The sequence below is a fragment of the Cololabis saira genome, chromosome 15 (assembly GCF_033807715.1).
Source record: "Cololabis saira isolate AMF1-May2022 chromosome 15, fColSai1.1, whole genome shotgun sequence".
NCBI lineage: Eukaryota > Metazoa > Chordata > Actinopteri > Beloniformes > Belonidae > Cololabis > Cololabis saira.
The window spans coordinates 11167417-11187600 of record NC_084601.1 but is presented as its reverse complement, the minus strand read 5'-3'; the positions used below and the strand labels follow the sequence as shown (position 1 = coordinate 11187600).

The window sequence follows — 20184 nt, the reverse complement described above, 5'->3', positions numbered from 1 at the left end:
GTGAAGGAAGGGTTGGCCGGCCCTGCCGGTGAGGTGTTCCTTATTTATTTTTCAGGGGAGTTGGCAAACCTAGACACATATCACAGTACAAAAAAAGAGAGGTATCGTGTGAAATTGAGATGTATTGGGTGAAATTGCATAGAAATGTTCCATAGTTTTCTAAGCGACAAACATTGTATTTATTTGATCAGAGCTGAAACAATTTAAGAGAAATTTATTCTGAAAATATTTAGTTAAAAACGTTTCACTTCTATTAGCCTGTAACTTTTTGGAAATGTTTAATTTTTTGTATTGTTGAGTTACATCATTTTAAATTGAAGTTTACGTTTTTTACTGTTGACCTGACCAGAATCAGAATCAGGTTTATTGGCCAAGTCAAGTCAAACAAGGCAGGGAATTTTCGCTCACTGTACAGTAAATGGACAAATGACAGTGACTGTTTTAATCATATTGTTTTCAAACTTAGCACTTGACTGATTAAAAACAAATACTTGAAGTGGGCAACTGTTTTCTACTCCACAATATTTGCCCACAGTCTATTTAGACCTTTGGTGAACATCTATATTGCTGTGTATAATGAAAATATTGGGAGACTGGCAGGTCATTGAGGTAGTCAACAATTATATCATCGATAATACATAATGTTTGAGGATAAATGTGGAATTTAAATGTTGCATCATCTTGGTACTGCACTAATGCAGTTTGTGCAGCACAGAAATGTGAACTGTTTCTTTTGAGAAAATCTAATGTAATGTAATCTAAGGCAAGATATATCGCCTTCATTAAATAACTGTGGGAACTATTTATTTCTATCAGTCTTTCAAATACTTCACTCATTCAGATATACGTACTACACGACTCATGCAGAAATCAATTATTGTCAGACTGTGAATACAAACATCTCAAGTTTAATAATAAATAATTTAAGAATTTACACAAACAAATAAATCCACTCTTATAAAAATCATACATTAGCCATATAACAGTGTGTTGACCTTTAGGATGAACAGATTTTATAGTAAGTATGGCGACTTCTGCACTCAAATCAGTGAAGATTCCTGAAATCAATCCAGCATTTAGTGCAAAAGAAAATTTGATCAGTATATTTATAACAATAAATTACTATAAAGCAAGTTAGGTAATAATATCAAGAACTGATGAGGTTAATCAGTTTCATATTGAGTTCTTCACAGCACAGCTTTTTAATTTTTGATCATTTAAATTAAAAAAAATAAATGATTACTGTCTTCTCCTAAACATCAGAGGATTAGGCTCAGTAACACAGTAAAACATAGAAAAATTACATATTTGACAGGTTAACAACTTGTGCTTTAACACATTAACAGGTGTCAGGAAAAAAAAACAACCAAACTAATTGTGTATCTTTGGTTCAGTAACTCTTGCTGGTTTAGAAAAAACAAAAAGAAGAACATAGAAAAAGTGCAATTTTGTTTCAAGTAAAAAACGAGTACCGGTACTTGTCCTGTGTAAAATTGGACACACACACACACACACACACACACACACACACACACACACACACACACACACACACACACACACACACACACACACACACACACACACACACACACACACACACACACACACACACACACACACACACACACACACACACACACACACACACACACACACACACACACACACACACACACACCAAATATTATTTTAAAAAGGTAATAAATTCACTATGAGGCCATATTCAAACATTGAACAGCCAATAAAGCCGAGTGCAAAAATATTAGTGGTTGTGGAAAATATGCTCAAGACTATGGGTATGGGCTGAAGTGACTCACAGTGCAAACAAATCCAAACATTCATTCAGATGTTAAACAGACAAACATGGATGTAGTGAACATAAACAGAACCATACAAGGTTTATAATTCAAATAACACTCATCATATTTAAAATCAAGACAAAGAATCTGGACGCTAGTCTGCCGAGTTTTGCCCTCGACTTCAGCACATGTTAAATTAAAAGTTAGTTTTATTGATCCCTCCCTTTGATAACCTTTTTTCCCCTTTTCCCATTCTGGATTCCATTAAAACTACTGATGCAACTCATTGTATTCTGTAATCCCATTTGGTAATTGTTGACTATGTCTTTTACTCATCTTCTTCAAACTAGGCATGGATACTCAGTGCCTAGTGGATACCTTCCTCTGCTTTGCTGCTTGAAAACTTCTCAAAGATTTTTTCTGAGCTGTCAAACAAAAAGATAGGTATGTTAAACATTCAGGGTGGGAATTTAGCAAGGGCTTGTCACTGTTCCTCCTGTTATAAAACCAACCTGAAAGGCCATCTGGGAGAGAAGCACATGAGTCATCTACACTGCTGTCTTTGCAGTCCTCACTTTGCAAAATAATGTTCTGTCAGTAGAAAAAAAAAAAAGCTTAGTAAACAAGTAGCATTTATCTTACATATTTTGGCATATCACAGTGTAAAACGTTCTGGTCTAGAAACATTTATTGTGTCAGATATTGGCTGTGTCATTGTCATAGTCTTGATATTTGTGCATGCTGATTCACCATCAGTCTGTCATAGTTTACTTAAAAACTGTATTTTTTATTATCAATAAAACCTGTGCTGCTCATCCAAGTCAAAATATCAGATGTTAAATAGATCTGCCATCTCAATATGAACATCCGTAGGAGTGTAAAAACCTAGAAATATAAATAAAGTTACTCTTTATACATACTTTATGGACAAGACCAAAGCAGCAGCTCACCTTCATTTTATTTTGCTCATACCACACCATGCCATACAAACAAATGAGTGTGATGAGTGCCTGAATAAGAGATGAAAAATTAGAGCAAACTCAAGGCTATATTTAACTCTGAAGTCTTATAACATACATTTAGTGACTTCAAAAGCAGAAGCTGTATAAAACAAAGGTTGGCGAAAATTACAATGACGCTAAACTTTAAATTATGGTTTCCGTTCATGATAACTATATGTGGTCATATAACTCTTGGAAAACAGTTTCAATGTCAGTTCTTTCCTGGTTAAATAAATGGAACAAAACAAACCCCCCCTCTCTCTAAATTCATGATAGGGATTTTCTTTGCCTTAACCAAAACATATACTGTAGGTGATTAATACAGATGTATATTTTGTGAGGTAATCTGAAACATGTACCCACCAGTGCACATGCACACACACTCTTTTTTTCTTACCAGACAGAGCAGCCATAGGAGCACATAGCAAATTTGTGTCTTAGAAAACAGTTCCTGGCCAAATTTCACACAAGCAAGAGCCTCCAGAAAGGCAATGGCTCTAAAGGGAAATACAAGAATAAAATTAGAGAAATATTCGGTATGATTTAAAAATGTCCATAACAACCTGTTGTATTTGACAATGGCCCCCTCTCTTGGCAATATATTTTCGCTGCAGCCGAGACCTTTGGTGGGCTCACGTATAAATGTTTATGCTCATGTTCTCCACTTATATTAGCTTCCTACTCAAACATGTATGACTATAGGTTCCTGCTACAGTGGAGCCGAAAACTAAAACGGCAGTCTCAACGTCAACAATCTTATGCTCATAAAGCGTGCACGTCTTGTTGCTATAGCAACTGTTTAGGACTCCATCAGCAGTTTTGTGTCTTAGGTAGTCAGTAACTGCATGATGTTGTGAATTTCAATTTGCCATAAAACAATAATAATGTAATAATAATTATAATTTCAAGAAAGGAAAGGCATGACCTGATAATAGTAAATATACTTACCCAAATACCCAACACTGTGTGCCGACTCTTTTACACTGAGTGTCTGTCAGGTATGCGTAATACTGTCTGTAAAAAGTTTAAGAAGATTTTCATCAAGAATAAAGGAAGTGGCTAGAATTATCAGAGAGTTAATCACAAATCCTCTGCTCACTAGTTTGGTGTAGAAATGTCAGTCTGAAGTTTGAACATACCGTACAGTGGGTGCAGTGATCATTCCAAGGATGAGGATACGACACCAGCTGAGAGCGTGAGAGGCCGGGAAGATGAAGATGTGCTTCAGGAAGAATGTGTTCAACTCTGTCAGCTACAAAGAGAAAATATTAAAGAAAATACATACTTTAATGTGGCATTTTTTCATGAATGCATTTATCATCTTAAATATGTGGGACACAGAAGCCGTTTTTAATCATGACATTATTTTAATAGATATAATATATGCAAATTAGGAATCATAATATGCATTAGTGGTTGCCACAATATTAATATGCTAATAATCTTAGTAATTTAATTTAAAAGAGAAAAGCATCCACAACCTGCCATAAGATCATGAAGAGGTAGATGCCTGCGAGTCTCTGGAAGGAAGACTTTGGGTCAAACCAGCGTACGTACGTCCAGCTGGCAGGGGTGAACTGGAGCACAGCTCGCTTTATCTTCCCCGTGGTGGTCTGGATTTCTCTGGAGGAGACAATTGTGCATTTACAGGATATGGTTAAAAAACACGCTTGAGCTCATTTGCGTCAAACATGAACACAGTATTGCTGCTCAGCAAAAACAGTGAACTGAGTTATCGTTGAGGTTTTTTATCTGTTCGTGCTTATCTGGCACAACAACCAGAAAGTCTGCTACAACATGTCTAAATGCAGGAACATGACAACCAGAGAGAAGAGTGGACTTAATGTTTTGGGAGGGCTAACTTGACTTTAATCCAGAGGTTTTGTAGCAGGACCTGAAGCAAGCACCTTAAGTGAGAAAGGCTGCTTCTATCCCAGAGAGGATGCATATGGAGGAAAGAGATCAAATAAATTCAAATGAATGTTCTAGATTGATCAACAGTTGCCGGGATTAGATGCCGCTTTTGCTGATTTAGATTTTCACACCTAATGGTGAACATCAAATCTCATAAAGCTTTGCCATTTTGCTACTAAAAGATATTTGAAAGTGTTCCTTAACCTAAAGATGACTAAAGTACAACATTTTGTTTAATGTGGTTATTTATTTTACTTTGTAGCGGCACAAAGGAACTTTAGTCATTTTTCGCTGATACAGTGCCTGGCTGAGTTACTAATTATGGACACTGTCAGTGTTTAATCTTGTTCTGTCTCTTGCTTGATCTTCCTCTGGCTTTCTCTTCAATCATTTTTTTTTTTTTTTAAGATTGCCATGATGTGTGTTGTAAATCTGTGAGCTAGTTAGCATTGGTGATGTGTGACATTGTGCAGTAAGATGAAAAACATCCGCCATAAGACAACCAGGATGGGAGTCCAAAGTCACTTTAGTTGTTTTTATCCAATTACAAGGGACATGATACCACGAGAGGTGGATGGCACTACCTGAAAAGTAATCACATATTCCTTCAAATTAAATTAAAACTTTTACATGAAAAAAAAAAGTCCTTTGTGCTGCTTTAAGGACAGGTTAAACATCCGATGATGCTTTTGGTCAAAATATTATAGTGTTTAAAAACTTCTCGACCATCACACAGAATAAAAAAAAAAAATTAAAAAAACCCCACTAAGATAACACTGACTTGATGCTTGCCCAGCGGTAGGTCCTCATCTCCAGAAAACGACAGGCTGTCATACCGAGCCAGATACCTCCTCCGTTACACAGCAGTATATCCAGTATCACCTGATCCCACCAGCACTCCGCAAAGTTTGGCAGAAGGTGCATGAAGAACAGCTGTAAAAAGGTGTGGGAAGCAGAGAAAGAAGAGTAATCTAGTTTTACCGACCGTCAACTACTCAGTCAAGCCCAAAGCTTTTATGTGCAAAAGCTCCAGCCTACTCATAAAAACAAACCTTGTTGTTTGCACAGACTAATTCAAAGCAATGTAATCATCTATGCTGATGAGGATATACATTGTGTACAGCATTTCCTCAAGATGAATAACAAAGCATGATTTTAGGGGCAAGTGTGGTGTAATCTCAGATACGTGTACACACTCATGTGTGTTACCTCAGTGAGTTCCCAGGTGATGCTGATGGTCCAGCACAGGCCATAGCTCCGGATCAGAAGAGCCTTCATGGCCCACCCTGCCAAGTGGCCAAATGCAAAGATATCAAAGTGGCTCAGGATACGCTCCCATGTTATCACAGTACAGTTTACAGCATACTCCTGTAGAAAGGGAAAAAAGGCAAATACATGTGTACAAAACATGGAATTTTGCTTTATTGTGCAATAAACTACACCAGTATTTATTGCCATAGGCAGGAATTTTGTTAAACTTAGACTCCACTTCATTGATCCTTTTGCGATGACTCCCACTGGGAGTTTTTTTTTTTTTTTTTTTTTTAAATGTATTTTCAAAACCAGACATGGCATACCTCAATTCAGAAGCTTTTTAGACCCTTTACATCAAATTATCCCTGTTAGGAATGGAATTAAATGGGAAGCAACAAAAACACTCTAGTATCCCACCTGGTTTACTTAGAAATTGCTGCGATAGACCTCAAATTATGATGCATAACAGTAAGATATATAGTACATTCTGATCCAAGCAAAAGTCACGAGAAAATGGTTCATAAGCAATCAAAACCCCAAGTTTAAAACTACCCCTACCATTATGTCAGCTTCCCGTTTAGCATAACGCAGATTTGGGTCCAGCCAGTACATGAGAGTCTTCACTTGGTCCCAGTTAAGGAAGATGAGAAGGACAAGAAACAGGAAGTAGAGTACGCTGAGACCTGCCAAATGCAAGCAAATGAGAGCAGGAATGTATAGATGACGTCTGTGTTTTAACCAAATACTTTTCCGGTTACTCGGAAAACTCACCAAACACCATCCTCCATATTGCAGGGTGTGGCCTTGTGAAGGGTCCTGAGAAGGAAATGATCAGGAACTTTAAAGTGCATGTTCTTTGTGGTAAAGACATCAGTACATTTTCTTTTAAGCTTCAAGTAAAGAGGACCTACAACTCATTTTATCTCCTAATCAGTCTATTGATAATGCAATTTTGAAATGAGTCTTGGTCAATAAACTGTCATACAATAAGTGAAAAAACTAAAAGGTTTGTGAACATTATAAAAACTGACAAAACTGTATCTATGTTTTTGCAAAGATAATAATAATAATAATAATAATAATAATAATAATAATAAAAAAATCAAGGACTGAAACCGATAGGGACCTGTATTAATGTTGACATCCATTTCTGTTACCACTAACACTCAATTCAATTCACTAGGACTCAATCACATGCCATTCAATGACGAATCCATTTTAATATTTTTAATTTGATGACACAGCTTACCATTAGGAAAGGCCAAAACACTGATGATCAAGAAGAAGGAGACGACCACTAACAGTCCAACACGGAGATTGTTGTCAAACTGTTCATCATTCCTATCACAATACAATTTCAGGTGTTAACAAAGGGGTAAATAGTAAAAGACAAAAAAACAACCCCTGAAAACACCTAAATCCGTCGTCATTTACCTGGTAAACGCAAAGTACATGAGGCTGAGCACAGCGACTGACAGCAGGGTGATGGTGTGAGGCTTGTAGAAGAAGTCAAGACAAATATCCTCCACTTGTTGCTCGTTTATCATGCGAAAATGCAACCTATAATTAGCATCACCCTTTGGCGATAAACGGGGATCCGTGGTGGCCACCATGTCGCTTCCTAATTCTTTTAAACACGTAAAACTTTAACAGTTAAAGGTAAAACTCGAAGACAAGTCTGAAGAAACTCCACATACAAGAATAACGAGATCGGGCTGAACCACTGTAGCTGACAGGGGTGTTAGAACTCGAGCACTACCATTATAATATCCAAAAAACAAAAACAGTAATATGTAGAAATAAGTAAATATGATTAAGTACACTCATTTGATTGTATTTTCATATTACTAGATGTATTAAAATATTCATCATCACTGTAAAACTATAAATAATTTAATAGAAATAAATACTCCAACTTGGTACATTCCACCAAGTCACGTGTTAGTGCTTCTCTTCCGGTAATGCACATGTGAAAACAGTTGACATTGCGCTGGGGACTTGAGTTGAAGATAAATGTTTTAATTCCAAAACAGTGAGTTGTTAAGTTGTTTAAAATGTTGTATCAATCATTGCTGGTTGTTAGGGTATTTTAAATTTATTTGATGCTGTGCAGGCTTGCTGGCAGTGATGAATCTGAGTGAAGATAGTGCATGCAGGGGACGGGACTCTGTCCTGACTTTCGTGATTAAAAGAATAGTAATAACACTAAAATATTGTTGATACACGGGCTGAAACAAATATGATAGCGCCCCTTCATTAATACTCGCAGAAAATGCAAAATATTTGCATCTATGTTTGCATTGTCTTTACATTGAATGCAAACTCTGTTAATATGTTGGTGGATGATGCATTTCAAATTGCATATATTAGAATTTCAGGACCCAGTCTTGTCACTTATTTTATTACGTTGTAATAAGATGATTAAAGTTCCTGACATGTCTGGTTTGAATGATGTGATTGGTGTATTAACTATGTTTTTTATAAAACTTCCATTAGATATGTTGTATCATATGCTTTCATCAAAACAGCCTTGCTTTTTGGCTGGAGATAAAGAAGAATATTTTTCTGCATTTCTTAAATATGTTATATCAACTTCTTCCAGAATGAACATGGCGTCCACCTGTGGAAGGTTGTATCTGCGATATGGAGGAGCTCTGTCCTCCAACGCTGCCACGTATCACTCCTACATTCAAGTTCCACACTGTATTACAACGATAAGGAACTCAACCAAGATCAGTAATGGATTAATCCTCGCTGGGACTCATTTATCAGCTCAGACACGATTGAGGTGGAGACCACAGACGTGGTGCTATTATAGCTTGACAGCAAAATATCTGACAACAGAGGCAAAAGAGAAGACTTATCAAGAGTTGTCGAGAACAGACGTGGTTCCATCCAAGATCTCCCTGATTCCAGAGACAGATGTTTTGCAAATGAATACAAATCCGCTGTTATTAGGTAGATCTTGATCTTAAATGAAATTAAACATGGTATATCAGATGGAAATTTTTATGATCTTCCTTAAATTGCCTGTGTTTTATTTTCTTAATCAAACAGACTTGGATGATGCTGAGAAAGTGTATGCATTGGAGGAGATCAGTGATGAAGAAGCTGTCAGTATTTCTATTCCTTCCATACCACCAGGTTCCTCCTCACTTAGAGACTACGTTGACAAGTCAGAAACACTTACCAAACTGATACAGCTAGGTAACCAAGTATTTTACTTTAATTTACCTCACTAACTTTGTTACTACAGTTAGATCTGTAGTCTAATCATTTAGATAGAGGTCTGTCAGTTTTATTTAATGCATTTTTCTTTTTCTCTGTGTTTTTGATCATTTCCACTCATTACAGGGGTGGATTTATGGAAGCTTGAACAAAGAACCAACGTAGGCACCATGCTGCTGAGGCTTGACTTCACTGCAGATGTGGCACCTCGGCTGCTGTTTCTCAAAGAGATTGGGGTGGAGGAGTCACGCTTTGGCTATATTATTAGTCACAACCCTTTCATTCTCACTGCAAATTTGGAAAACCTCCAGGCCAGGTAACACGAAGCAATTTCATTTACATGAAATATGTTAATATATGCCAATGTGTAAGAATAGCAGATTATTTTTTTCCTTCACATCGTGGTGTGGGACTATCCATGCTTGGCAATGGGCGTTAAAAACAACCCACTTTCCCTTTTGACCAGAATCCATGTTCAAGTTAATTTGCTAGACTCTAACTGTGTAGACATAAAAAGTTAAACACAGCCCTGCTATGAATCTATCTTAATAATCTTATCTTTTGTTGTTTATAAAAGGGTAAACTTCCTCAAGTCGAGCAAGTTTAGTTCGGAGACCGTTGCCTCCATGGTTTCCAGAGCTCCTTATCTGCTCAACTTCAGCGTGAAGAGACTGGACAACAGACTGGCTTTTTATCAGCAGCACCTCAAACTCAGCGCTTCTAATGTAAGTGATTCTTGTATGAAATTTCACTGAGTTTTGGACTTAAATGTCTTAGAAAAAGCAGCACACTGAAATATTTTATAAACGTAAACAGTTTTTGACTTTGTAGCATAAGCAGTAGCAGGTAATGGACAACTGTATTTCTCTTTGTAGACTCGGAACATCGTAGCTCGACTTCCCAAATTACTGTGTGGCAGCTTGGAGCCTGTTAAAGAAAATCTGAAGGTACGGTACCACAGCATCATTATTATAAAACATAATTTGAAGGTCCTTGATGGTCTGTGCTTTAATACTTTTTACAAATGGGTTCCACAGGTGTGTGAAATAGAGCTTGGCTTCAAGGAAAACGAGATCCAACACATAGCTATTGCTGTCCCCAAAGTGTTGATAGCTAATAAGAAGAAACTAACCAAAATATTTGACTTCCTCCACAACACCATGAAGGTTCCCCACAACCTGATCACAAAGTTCCCACAGGTAGGTGGCTTCTTTCTTTCTTTCTTTCTTTCTTTCTTTCTTTCTTTCTTTCTTTCTTTCTTTCTTTCTTTCTTTCTTACAAAATTTCTGATAGATTCAGAGCTTTAACTTCACTTTTTGATATATCCTCACATAGGTTCTCAATACAAAGTACTTGCGCCTCAGAGAGCGCCACCTCTTCCTCGAGTACCTTGGAAAAGCTCAGTATGATCCAGCTCTCCCCAACTACATCGCTCTGGACCGGTTGGTGTCATTACCGCATGAGATTTTTTGCACTGAGGTGTGCTTGGCCACAGTGGATGATTTTAATTTGTTCCAAAAGACTCTTTGATTCTTCATCAAAAGACTTGAGTGGTGAATGACACAGAATAAACACCATGACGTAGCACAGTTTGAAATAAAATGTACTGTAAATACAATGTCTAAAAAGTATGTGTTCTTGAAATACAGTTCTTATTCTCCAATAACATTTGTCTCATCAGAGGTTACTGTACATAAAATAAAGTGGAATTCCCTTGGTCAGTACTTGAATTCAATGTAAAACACAGATTTGAAACTTTGGGTGTCCTGGCCCTACTGTAGGCAAAACACCCTCCTGTCCTGGGTTTTCTCTCGCAAACACTTCACAGCAACATGTCAGGGATTAACAATAGTGAACTCGTTCAAAGAGTTGCTTTGCACGCCATTACAGAGCTAGTCGAAGACACTCAAAAAATTAAGGATGGAGGAGAAAACTAAGAGTTGGGAGTTCTATGAAAGCGATTTAACCTCCATGCTTAGAGTGAATCTGTGGATCTAACAACTGTCAATGTTTCTTTGTAATAATGTAAACTTTATTTACACTCCCATGTTATACATAAAGCTACCCAACTTTTTTAATTTTTTTTTTGTCCATTTGCAGTTCTAGATTTGCAAAATCAGCACTTATGTTGGTACTGGCATGTAAATCAGGTTTGCAAATCACGTAAGTACATGTTAACTCTGCAACAATTCCCATCATGAATTTGCATAATTTACAAAGTAGAGCTCCGGGGCTCATTTTCTTTTTCTGCTGGAGTAAAATTGCTGTACAGGCATCTTTTTATCTTGCAATTGCAACATTTGACTGCAGTTTTCCATAATATATATAATGCAGTATAACACACCTAATGCCAAGTTAGATATACCTCAGCAAGTTGTCCCCTGATGAAGTGCTTCTGGTGGACACCATAAAACTCTTTATGAATTGTGGATAGATTTTTGACCACTTTAAAAAACACTCCGTTTTTACAGAATTAGCAGGAGTTCCATATTATTATTATTATTATTATTATTATTATTATTATTATTATTATTATTTTGTGTCATTACATGGAGGAAAGGTTCAACATGTAGGACTGTCTCTAGATATTAATGATGCCAGAAATGTTATTTCTGTTTCATAATGTGTTCTTATAAAATATGTGTTGTGGCAGTAGGTCCAGCAAGTTGGTGCCTCATACAATTTACAGGATTTATTGGGTTTTGCTGCGTTTGTTAGACTCATTCTGCTTCTCCGTGACCATAAGCAGGTGGTTTTGTGCGAGCTGGAGTTTTTTAATGTCTTTATACGCTGCAGAGGACCACACAACCATACAGTACCCCAATTGTGAGTGAACAAGTGCCTGTGTTACCTGGTTTCTAATTGATGGTGTTACATATTGAGAGCATTTACGTGTCATAGCAATCCCCCGCCCCATTTTCACAACAACTGCATCAATATGATCTGATCATGTTAAGCGATCATCAATTATAACGCCAAGTAATTTTATTTTTCTAACTTGCTGTACTGGGGTTCCCCCTATAGATACATCTAAACGGGTGTCCCCAGCAAGCATAATGCACATAATTCAAGATGCATCATACCTTGGTACACCTTGGTGCCCTCCCAGAGGACCTGGAGGAGGTAGCTGGGTAGAGGGAGGTCTGGCCCTCGCTGCTTAGGCTGCTACCCCCACAACCCAAACCAACCAGGGCAAATGATGGCTGAGCAGCTCAAATAATCTCAAACGATTTTTGGCCAGAAACACCACTGTGACCTAAGTTGTGATATTTCTTAAATATGTATGTATGTAAACAGGAAGAGGGAATCACTCACCTATGAACAAGAGCAGTCCATGACCAAAGCCATACGTCAATCATAGCACAAGAATATGAGGCAAAATGATATTTCTAGTTTTTATTTTTAAATTAACCTTTTCCAGGTTAATGAAAATAAATTTAAGTGGCCACTTTAAGGCAAGGTCTTCATTGTTCATTGCTAAGTAGCAACGGTGATGACAGCTAACCATTGGATATACCTGCTGTCAATCAACACAAATCTAATTCGACATATATTTGTTACTTTTTTTACATTAAGTGGTCCAAAACAAACACAAAATAAAAATCACCCCCTAAAGTTATCATGGATGACAACCCAGAACTTTGAATGTTGCCCTTTGGTGGGCTCCGACTTGCACATCGACGCAAGTTAACCCATTTCACAGGGTTTCAGAGAACACTTTAACCATGTACAAAATTATAAAATATAAGATATGAGTCAAAAATTACATTTCATTTAACATCAGTTATTCTTTTTATTTGAAAAAGGGGTAAAATAAACAAGATATGCAATTTACATATAACATAAACTTTTACACCAGCTTTTGCATGTCCAGCCAACCAGGATTCAGAGCAAGAACCTCCTGGCTGGAAACAGCAATCCTCTCAATCATGCAGCCCACTCTCTGACCTCAGTTCGTAGGAATAGATGTTCATATTGTTCTCTATGAACTGAACAAAGTCCTTGACTTGTCTGGTCTTGTGGAGAAGGCTGATCTTCTTGCTTTTGTTTTGTTTCCCCTTTCTTTTCTTGATGTTGCCATTCAGGTGACAAACGTCTTGTCCGCGGGCCGACCGTTCTTTTAATGCTGCATCATGCTCTTCCTTCACGTTTTTGAAATTCAAGAGTTCTGTTTGAAGATCCTGAATTTTTCTGGCAAGCCCAGAGTCGTTTTTAGCAGCCTCTGAAGCCGATTGCATCTCGGGACACTGGCTTTTCATGGCCTTGATTTGTCGGAGCTCATTGTCTAGCTCGTTGAATTGTGCTGTAAGTTCATTTCTCTCCACTTCAAGCGCATCCAAGTGATGCTTGTTCATATTATAATTGTCAATCCATTCTTTGGCACCGTCGTACTGTTCTTTCACCTCCTGTACTTTACATTGGAGAATGCGGTTGTAATCCAGCATTGCCTTTCTTTGGGCTTTCATTTCTGAATACTGGTAGCGCATCTTTTCTTCCACCAGAAGCTTTTCATTCAATCCCCGAAGCTGTTGCTCAAGGATGACGTTATTCATGCGAATAGACTGGTTCTCTTGCCGTTTTCTCTTTGACTTTTCTTCCAGATGTTGTTGTTTTAAAAGTGATTGTTGGGATTTCAAAATTTGACTTTGGATCTTATCATTAATCTGGGTTAGGTTTTTATGCTCCATTTTTATCCTGTTGTATTCTTCTTGTAGTTCTGTCTCATCTCGTAAGCTCAAATTTATATCCACAATTTGTTGTTCGAGAGCCTTGTTGTTTCTGACCAAGTTCTCCAGCCTGACTTGCTTCTTTAAACATTTTTCCTCCAATGTTGTTTGAGTCTGGCGCTTCATGTTCAGGTGTTCGACTTGACCTTTCAAGTGTTTGCCCAAGTCTGTTGCAGCATGTTTTGCTGCTTTCAGAAACTTGTATCTGATCTTTGGGTCTTGGTTATGTGATAACTCATTGCTTGTTTCTTCCGTTTGGTGAGTGGAAATGCTGTTTGGTTGTTGTGTATCGTCTATTTCCTCCTCATTTCTCTCCTGTTCCTTGTCCGGTTGTGCAGATCCTGAAATCTGTCGACCGTTGAAAGTTTTAGGCACAAACATTGTGTTTTGAGCTTTGTAATAGCTTCTGGTTTTTAAAACGATGTTAAGTCTCTGAAAGTAACTCTCGGACAAGTCCAGAAATGGAATGATCTGAAACCTCAAAGACCCTATGACATCAATGCTGACATCATAGCCTCAGCCACGCCCAGTTCTAAGCATTTAGCTCCGCCCACATTCCACCCACATCACAGGCAGATCAAAAGAACATTAGCATTAGCAACATTAGCATTAATCCATGAAAACAAACAATGAATAAAGAAGACAAAAAAATAATTAAGACAAAATATAAAATGTTTCACATTCTAGAATGTTTTTGAAAATATACTTTATAGTTATAGTGCGTATGAAGTTGACGAGTTTCACGACAGGATTCACAACATGATTCAGCTGTAACACCGATTTATAGAGATTCCTGGTGGATGATGCAGTGGAGGAAAATGACATCCTGGTCAGGGTCTTCATCTTTCACTTTATTCTGGATTTTCCTCAGCAGGCCAACATTTTTCCCCGTTAAATTCGGAGATCCATCTGTGGTGACGTTGACAAGCTTACTCCAAGGAAGCTTCATTTGGATGACAGCAGACACCCGGTCAAACAAGTCCTCTCCCCATGTTTGTCCTTTCAGAGACTCCATTGTCAAAAACTCCTCCGTTATTTCAAAAGTGTTGTTGATACCTCGGATAAAAATGAGGAGCTGAGCAGTGTCTTTGACATCGTTGCTTTCATCCAGTGCTAAAGCATATGACGTGAATTACTCTCGCAAGTCACTGTCCGCCGTGATAAACTGATTTTCTCAAATTTGTCTTTGCTCTCCGGGCACAAAATACCTGCTGTCTCTCCACCATACATTCTTTTAAAAACTCGCCCTCAGACAGAGGTTGGGTGGCTTTTGCTATTTTGAATGAAAGCATAAAACTGGCCTTGGTACTTGACTCTTGAATGGCAGTTTGACGGTGAAAAAAACTTTGTTGAGCCTTTAAATTAGCTGCCAACTTCTGAGCAGCAGCTTCTTTTTGTAGACAGGTTGCTAGCATAGTTAGCATGCTTTGTGGAAAAGTGACGGCTAATGTTATACTCTTTAAAAACCGCCACAGTTTCTTGGCATATCAGGCAAACAGCAGATGATCAGTGTTAAGTGAAAAAATATTTAGTTGTCCACTCCTTATTGAACACTCGACATTCTTTGTCCACTTTCCTTTTCTTAGGTCCGTTCATCTTTACAGAAGGGTTGATGGGTCAAAGGGTTTAGTGCAAACGTGGAGTAATAGGCCTACGTTTCACCTCAACAAAGCCAGTGTCTCTAGAGTGCGCCATCTAGTGGGAAAACATTAGAATTGACCATTTTGGAATTGGAATTGAACATTAACAAGGTTATTCATTACATTTTTTCAAGTTCGGCGGGCCGGATTAAAATGTTTAACGGGCCACATGTGGCCCCCGGGTCGTAGTTTGCCCATGCCTGCCCTTCTTCTTCTGGGTTTTATTGGCGGATCGCAAACAACTTTAAGGTGCATACCGCCACCTACTGTACAAGAGTGTGTAAGATCATTTCATTTAGCCTGTTTTTTAAATTCTATTTATCAGCCTAGTGTCTTTTAAGAAAATTAATTAGTGCCTTTCTGGTGATTTCAACCCCCTCTCCCTCTGTTCCCAGGATTCCCCTCAGATTCCACTCACGTCCTGCCTCTCTGACTTTTTCCTGTAGCCTTTCTCTTTCTATTTCATACCTGTTACAATACATTAGAATATGTTCACTGTCTTCTTTAACTCTACAGTTCTCACCCTTATCACTGTCCCTTTTTCCCATAACATACAAAGTGCCATTTAATCCTGTGTGGTCCAGTCTGAGTCTTGTTATGACCGTTTCCTCCCTTCTGTTCCTTTCTGTATAATTCTTTGTTATGATAGACTTTTGTATTTTGTGATATCCCTGTCCTTTCTGATCTTCCTCCCACCATTTCTGCCATATTTCCAATCATTTCTTCTTTATTACTGCTTTACCTTCTCCTTTTCCTAGTGGAACTGGTATTGTTATTTCCTTTTGCAATGCCATTTTTGCTAATTTATCAGCACCCTCATTCCCTGTTACTCCCTCATGTGCTGGTACCCAACAGAACCGTCTATGCCACATCTGTGTAATCTTAATAAACTATGATAAATATCGATGAGTAAGTCTTCTCTGCAAGTTGTTGTTGATTGTATACTTTCCAATACAGCTATTGAATCTGTGCATACCACCACCTTACCAGGACTAACCTCTTCAACCCACTGTAACCCAATAAAGACTGACACCATTTCTGCTGTATATACTGATGACTGATTAAATACTCTTTTGGAGATATTTACATCGAACTCAGGGATATACACGCCTATTCCCACATAATCCTTTTGATTTTTTGACCCATCTGTGTATATTTTCAGGTAGTTGTAATAACTATTTCTCAAGTATACACTCGCTTTGACTCCTACTTCATTCATTCTCCATTCTTTTTTCTGTTCCAGTATGTTCATGTCTATCTTTGCTTCTGGGAAGAGCCAAGGAGGTATATTAGTCATCGGTGTGTACTTAGTAAATTCCCATGCCTGCCCTAGAGCTTTGCAGACATGAAATTGCTCAATAGTGTACTGACGTATTACCCAGGATGCACCGCGGTCGTCCTCAGTGGTAAACATGGCGGCCAGGGCACCAGGTGAGTAATGCGTCGTCCTTCTCTAACATGTACATTTTAACTCTTGTCCGGGGTTGTAATACCAGTATTGAGAGATCCAGGCTCCACTGTGACACATTGTGTTGAGTTATTGTGTTTTTTTCTGTCTGACTTTGAGATTCGGTACGTTTGACTTGTGTGTCCTCTAACGTCCCCGTGCTAGCCGGTGCTAACGGAAGGTTAGCATTAGCTGGTGGTGAAATGAACACTAACATGTAAATGAATACATTAATGGTATCGGACGAGAACAATACTTGGTTTTCAATAGTTTATTTTTTTTGGGTGGTATCAAAATCAGTTTAAATGAAGCTGGCCAGCAGCTAAGCTGGGCTAAGGTGTTACAGGGTTACAGATGGACAGGTGATTCTCTTATTAGAGATCATCCTAATACTGATTGTATTTTCTTTTTTTTTTTTTTGAAAATATAATGGGAGAAAAAAATCTGTTCAGAGGGATAGTTAAAATTATGTAATATATGTTATATTTATTGGGTATGTAGCACATATATGTTTATAGGGATATTTATGTAGTTTATATAGTGTATATTTATATAGATGTATATAATATTTGTATTGTAATATACTTATATGGATAATTATGTAATAATAGGCATGTTTACGTAGTATTTATATAGATTATATTTATATTGTGTAGATATAGTGCCAAGCCTATAGGGTAGGCACTATAAACTACGGCTTCAGCCTACACCTTTTCGGCAAAAGAAATGTTGTTTTTTTTCTTTCCTTTTCATCTTGTTCTGCAAAAAGTGTGTCCAAGCCGAAATAAAGATTCATAACCATAATGTAAATCCATAGAGTTATAAAGGGGTAGGAACTGGGAAAAAGTGTATACTTCATACACTTTTTATACATATGTGAATATGAAGATGTAAATGTTTATCTTTTTATTTTTACTTTCATTTTTTATACATGTTCGAAATAAAAAATTCATTCATTCAAAAAAAAAAAATTAATTAATTCAAACTAAAGTTTCCTCTTCACCTGAGTCACGTCTGTACTGCCTGACTGATCATGTCTGTTTCCTTGTGTTTACAGTGGCAACGGGCAGGCTGTTGGTTGGGTTCCGTAAATGGTATTACAACCTATGTGGCTTCAACAAATTTGGTAAGTACACTCGAGTGTTTACCAAGATATGTGGATTAGAAACTGTGTGTAAGAGACATACAGAGGATCACGGTGTTTATTTGTGTGTGTGCGTGTGAGGGGGGCGTTTCCCACGGGAGTAGGCGTGTGTGCGTGCGTAAAGGTGCGCTCTCACCAGGTGCTTGAGATGAGATGAGAGAGAGTCAGGGTTGGCAGCCGTAATTTTTGTTGACCGCTTTTGTCATTCTTATTCACTCATTCATCACCCTTTTTGTTATCAGTTAAATTCACTGGTTTCTATTCCTATCATATACCATTTTGTTGCGCTGTGATAGCCTGATGTTTTAAAACAATAAATGCACGCAAAAGGCATCCTGGATCTCAGCTCATGTGTCACCATAACTAGCGCGTCATACAAATCTGAATAAGGATCCAACCTCACACTCTCCGGCGGCTAAGGAAAATGTTTGTAGCCGCAACACTGTGATATGATAATTCAGGACCTAATGGGTACTTTTACATAACATGTTCCTCCAGTAGGACTGAGGTGACGGTAATCTTTCAAAAGTACATGAAAGTAATGTTTGTGAAGAAGGAAAATATGACCACTTGTCTTAAGGATGAGTGGGAATGGTAAAGGTACTATTAAAGTATAAATAGATTTACTAAAATACATTATAAATAGCTAAATGAGACTGAAAAATGGGGGTTCTAAAAATGGGTTTTATTTGTTCAATGATTTAAGAAGTTGAGGGCAGTAACAAAAAAAGGTTTTTGAGGTAGAAGTGAGGGACAGAAGAGTTATTGGGAGGAAATATGTAAATGTTTTTGTATTTGGTAAAAGGGTGAAATGGGTCCACCCCTATACATGAAATAATAGCCCTGAAGCAAGATGATATGGATGTTTTCTGACAGCTATGAGGAAAAATGGCTTTGATTTTGGTTATCACTCTCTATTGAAGTTTATTGAAAATTGCCTTTCACAACACTCCAGAAAAACAGGAATAGTAGTCACTAGGATTGATGTGCACATAATTCACATTTGCAGACAGGGGACGTAGTATACCTGTATGATCAAAGAGTGATGCATTGTCAGAATAACCAGTATAAAAATCAAAATTTTCTACAATTGTCAGAACTGCTATCAAGATTCACAATATTACCCAGACTGGGACAGTTGCCTTGACTTAACATTGCCTATTGCATCAATAATCATAACAACTAAAATGTTATATATTCGTGTCTTATTTTGCAGGCTTGATGCGTGATGACACAATGTATGAGGATGAAGATGTGAAGGAAGCCCTGAGGAGGCTTCCAGAGACCGTTTACAATGACAGGATGTTCAGGATCAAGAGAGCCCTGGATCTCTCCATGAAGCAGTCGATTCTTCCGAAAGAGCAATGGACACAATACGAACAGGTACATTATCTAGAGGAGAGCTGAATGTGTTGCCTAAAGAAGGGGTAAAGAGGCCGTAGTAGAGAACACTGCAGAGCTTGTGGCACAAAACAAGCTGTAGTAGTTGAGCTAATTCCACGATGAATGATGAACAATGTCGTTTGTGCTAAAAGTGCAATGAATTAAATGAATAACATCATTCTGTTCTCTAATCTCTTCACACTATAAAAGTAAAAACACCAACTGGTAACACTGTATTAAATTGATAGATTTTGAGTAAATACAGCTGAAATTCACTTCCTGACTTGATTATACTTCTTGATCTGTGTTACTCTCAGCCAATGTCCACACTGCAGCTTCAGGTGCTCACTTGTGATTATTATAATCACAATTAATTATAATTCATTTTGCATGCTTAGTTTTTTTTTTTTAAGTTCTCAAATTTTCAAATTTTTCTTCCTCAGGATGTCCATTACCTGTCACCATATCTGGACGAAGTGATCCGGGAGAGGAAAGAAAAAGAAGAATGGATGAAGAAATAAAACTGTCACAGTTGTTGATCTCGTCTTCAGGTGGTGCATGACATCCCCCGGTGTAATATATAAAGTAAAATGTAACCTATTAAAACGTGTAAATTTTGAAGTGTATGGAAGTGTCTTCATTTT

At 37.7% G+C, this 20184-nt stretch overlaps 3 protein-coding genes across 3 annotated transcripts; 2 read left to right on the top strand and 1 right to left on the bottom strand.

Annotated features, from left to right (window-relative positions):
* Positions 1-898: 898 nt before the first annotated feature.
* On the bottom strand, positions 899-7673 carry ptdss1b (phosphatidylserine synthase 1b). Its single transcript, XM_061741836.1, has 13 exons — positions 7406-7673; positions 7221-7312; positions 6743-6787; positions 6530-6654; positions 5927-6085; positions 5499-5650; positions 4285-4426; positions 3943-4055; positions 3752-3817; positions 3201-3300; positions 2753-2812; positions 2315-2393; positions 899-2227 (listed from the first exon to the last, which is right to left on the bottom strand). Exons 1-13 carry the CDS (start codon positions 7582-7584, stop codon positions 2163-2165), a joined length of 1377 nt encoding a protein of 458 aa, XP_061597820.1. The 5' UTR covers positions 7585-7673; the 3' UTR covers positions 899-2162.
* Positions 7674-7930: 257 nt separating this feature from the next.
* Positions 7931-10910, top strand: mterf3 (mitochondrial transcription termination factor 3). Its single transcript, XM_061741835.1, has 8 exons — positions 7931-8003; positions 8574-8929; positions 9029-9178; positions 9326-9515; positions 9777-9924; positions 10075-10146; positions 10237-10398; positions 10535-10910. Exons 2-8 carry the CDS (start codon positions 8575-8577, stop codon positions 10727-10729), a joined length of 1272 nt encoding a protein of 423 aa, XP_061597819.1. The 5' UTR covers positions 7931-8003; position 8574; the 3' UTR covers positions 10730-10910.
* Positions 10911-16912: 6002 nt separating this feature from the next.
* Positions 16913-20161, top strand: LOC133461508 (cytochrome b-c1 complex subunit 7). Its single transcript, XM_061742468.1, has 4 exons — positions 16913-16997; positions 18071-18139; positions 19374-19540; positions 19984-20161. Exons 1-4 carry the CDS (start codon positions 16979-16981, stop codon positions 20059-20061), a joined length of 333 nt encoding a protein of 110 aa, XP_061598452.1. The 5' UTR covers positions 16913-16978; the 3' UTR covers positions 20062-20161.
* Positions 20162-20184: the final 23 nt, after the last annotated feature.

Bases quoted from the DNA above. Each gene is read 5' to 3' on its own strand.
- mterf3 (XM_061741835.1), top strand. From the start codon at position 8,575: ATGAACATGGCGTCCACCTGTGGAAGGTTGTATCTGCGATATGGAGGA. The intron at 9,516-9,776 runs GTAACACGAAGC...TGTTTATAAAAG, and splicing joins TTGGAAAACCTCCAGGCCAG to GGTAAACTTCCTCAAGTCGA. The intron at 10,147-10,236 runs GTACGGTACCAC...TGGGTTCCACAG, and splicing joins CTGTTAAAGAAAATCTGAAG to GTGTGTGAAATAGAGCTTGG.
- LOC133461508 (XM_061742468.1), top strand. The intron at 18,140-19,373 runs GTAAGTACACTC...CTTATTTTGCAG, and splicing joins ATGTGGCTTCAACAAATTTG to GCTTGATGCGTGATGACACA. The intron at 19,541-19,983 runs GTACATTATCTA...TTTCTTCCTCAG, and splicing joins AATGGACACAATACGAACAG to GATGTCCATTACCTGTCACC.
- ptdss1b (XM_061741836.1), bottom strand. From the start codon at position 7,584: ATGGTGGCCACCACGGATCCCCGTTTATCGCCAAAGGGTGATGCTAAT. The intron at 6,788-7,220 runs GTAAGCTGTGTC...TTTCCTTCTCAG, and splicing joins TGTTTTGGCCTTTCCTAATG to GACCCTTCACAAGGCCACAC. The intron at 3,818-3,942 runs GTATGTTCAAAC...AACTTTTTACAG, and splicing joins ATCACTGCACCCACTGTACG to ACAGTATTACGCATACCTGA.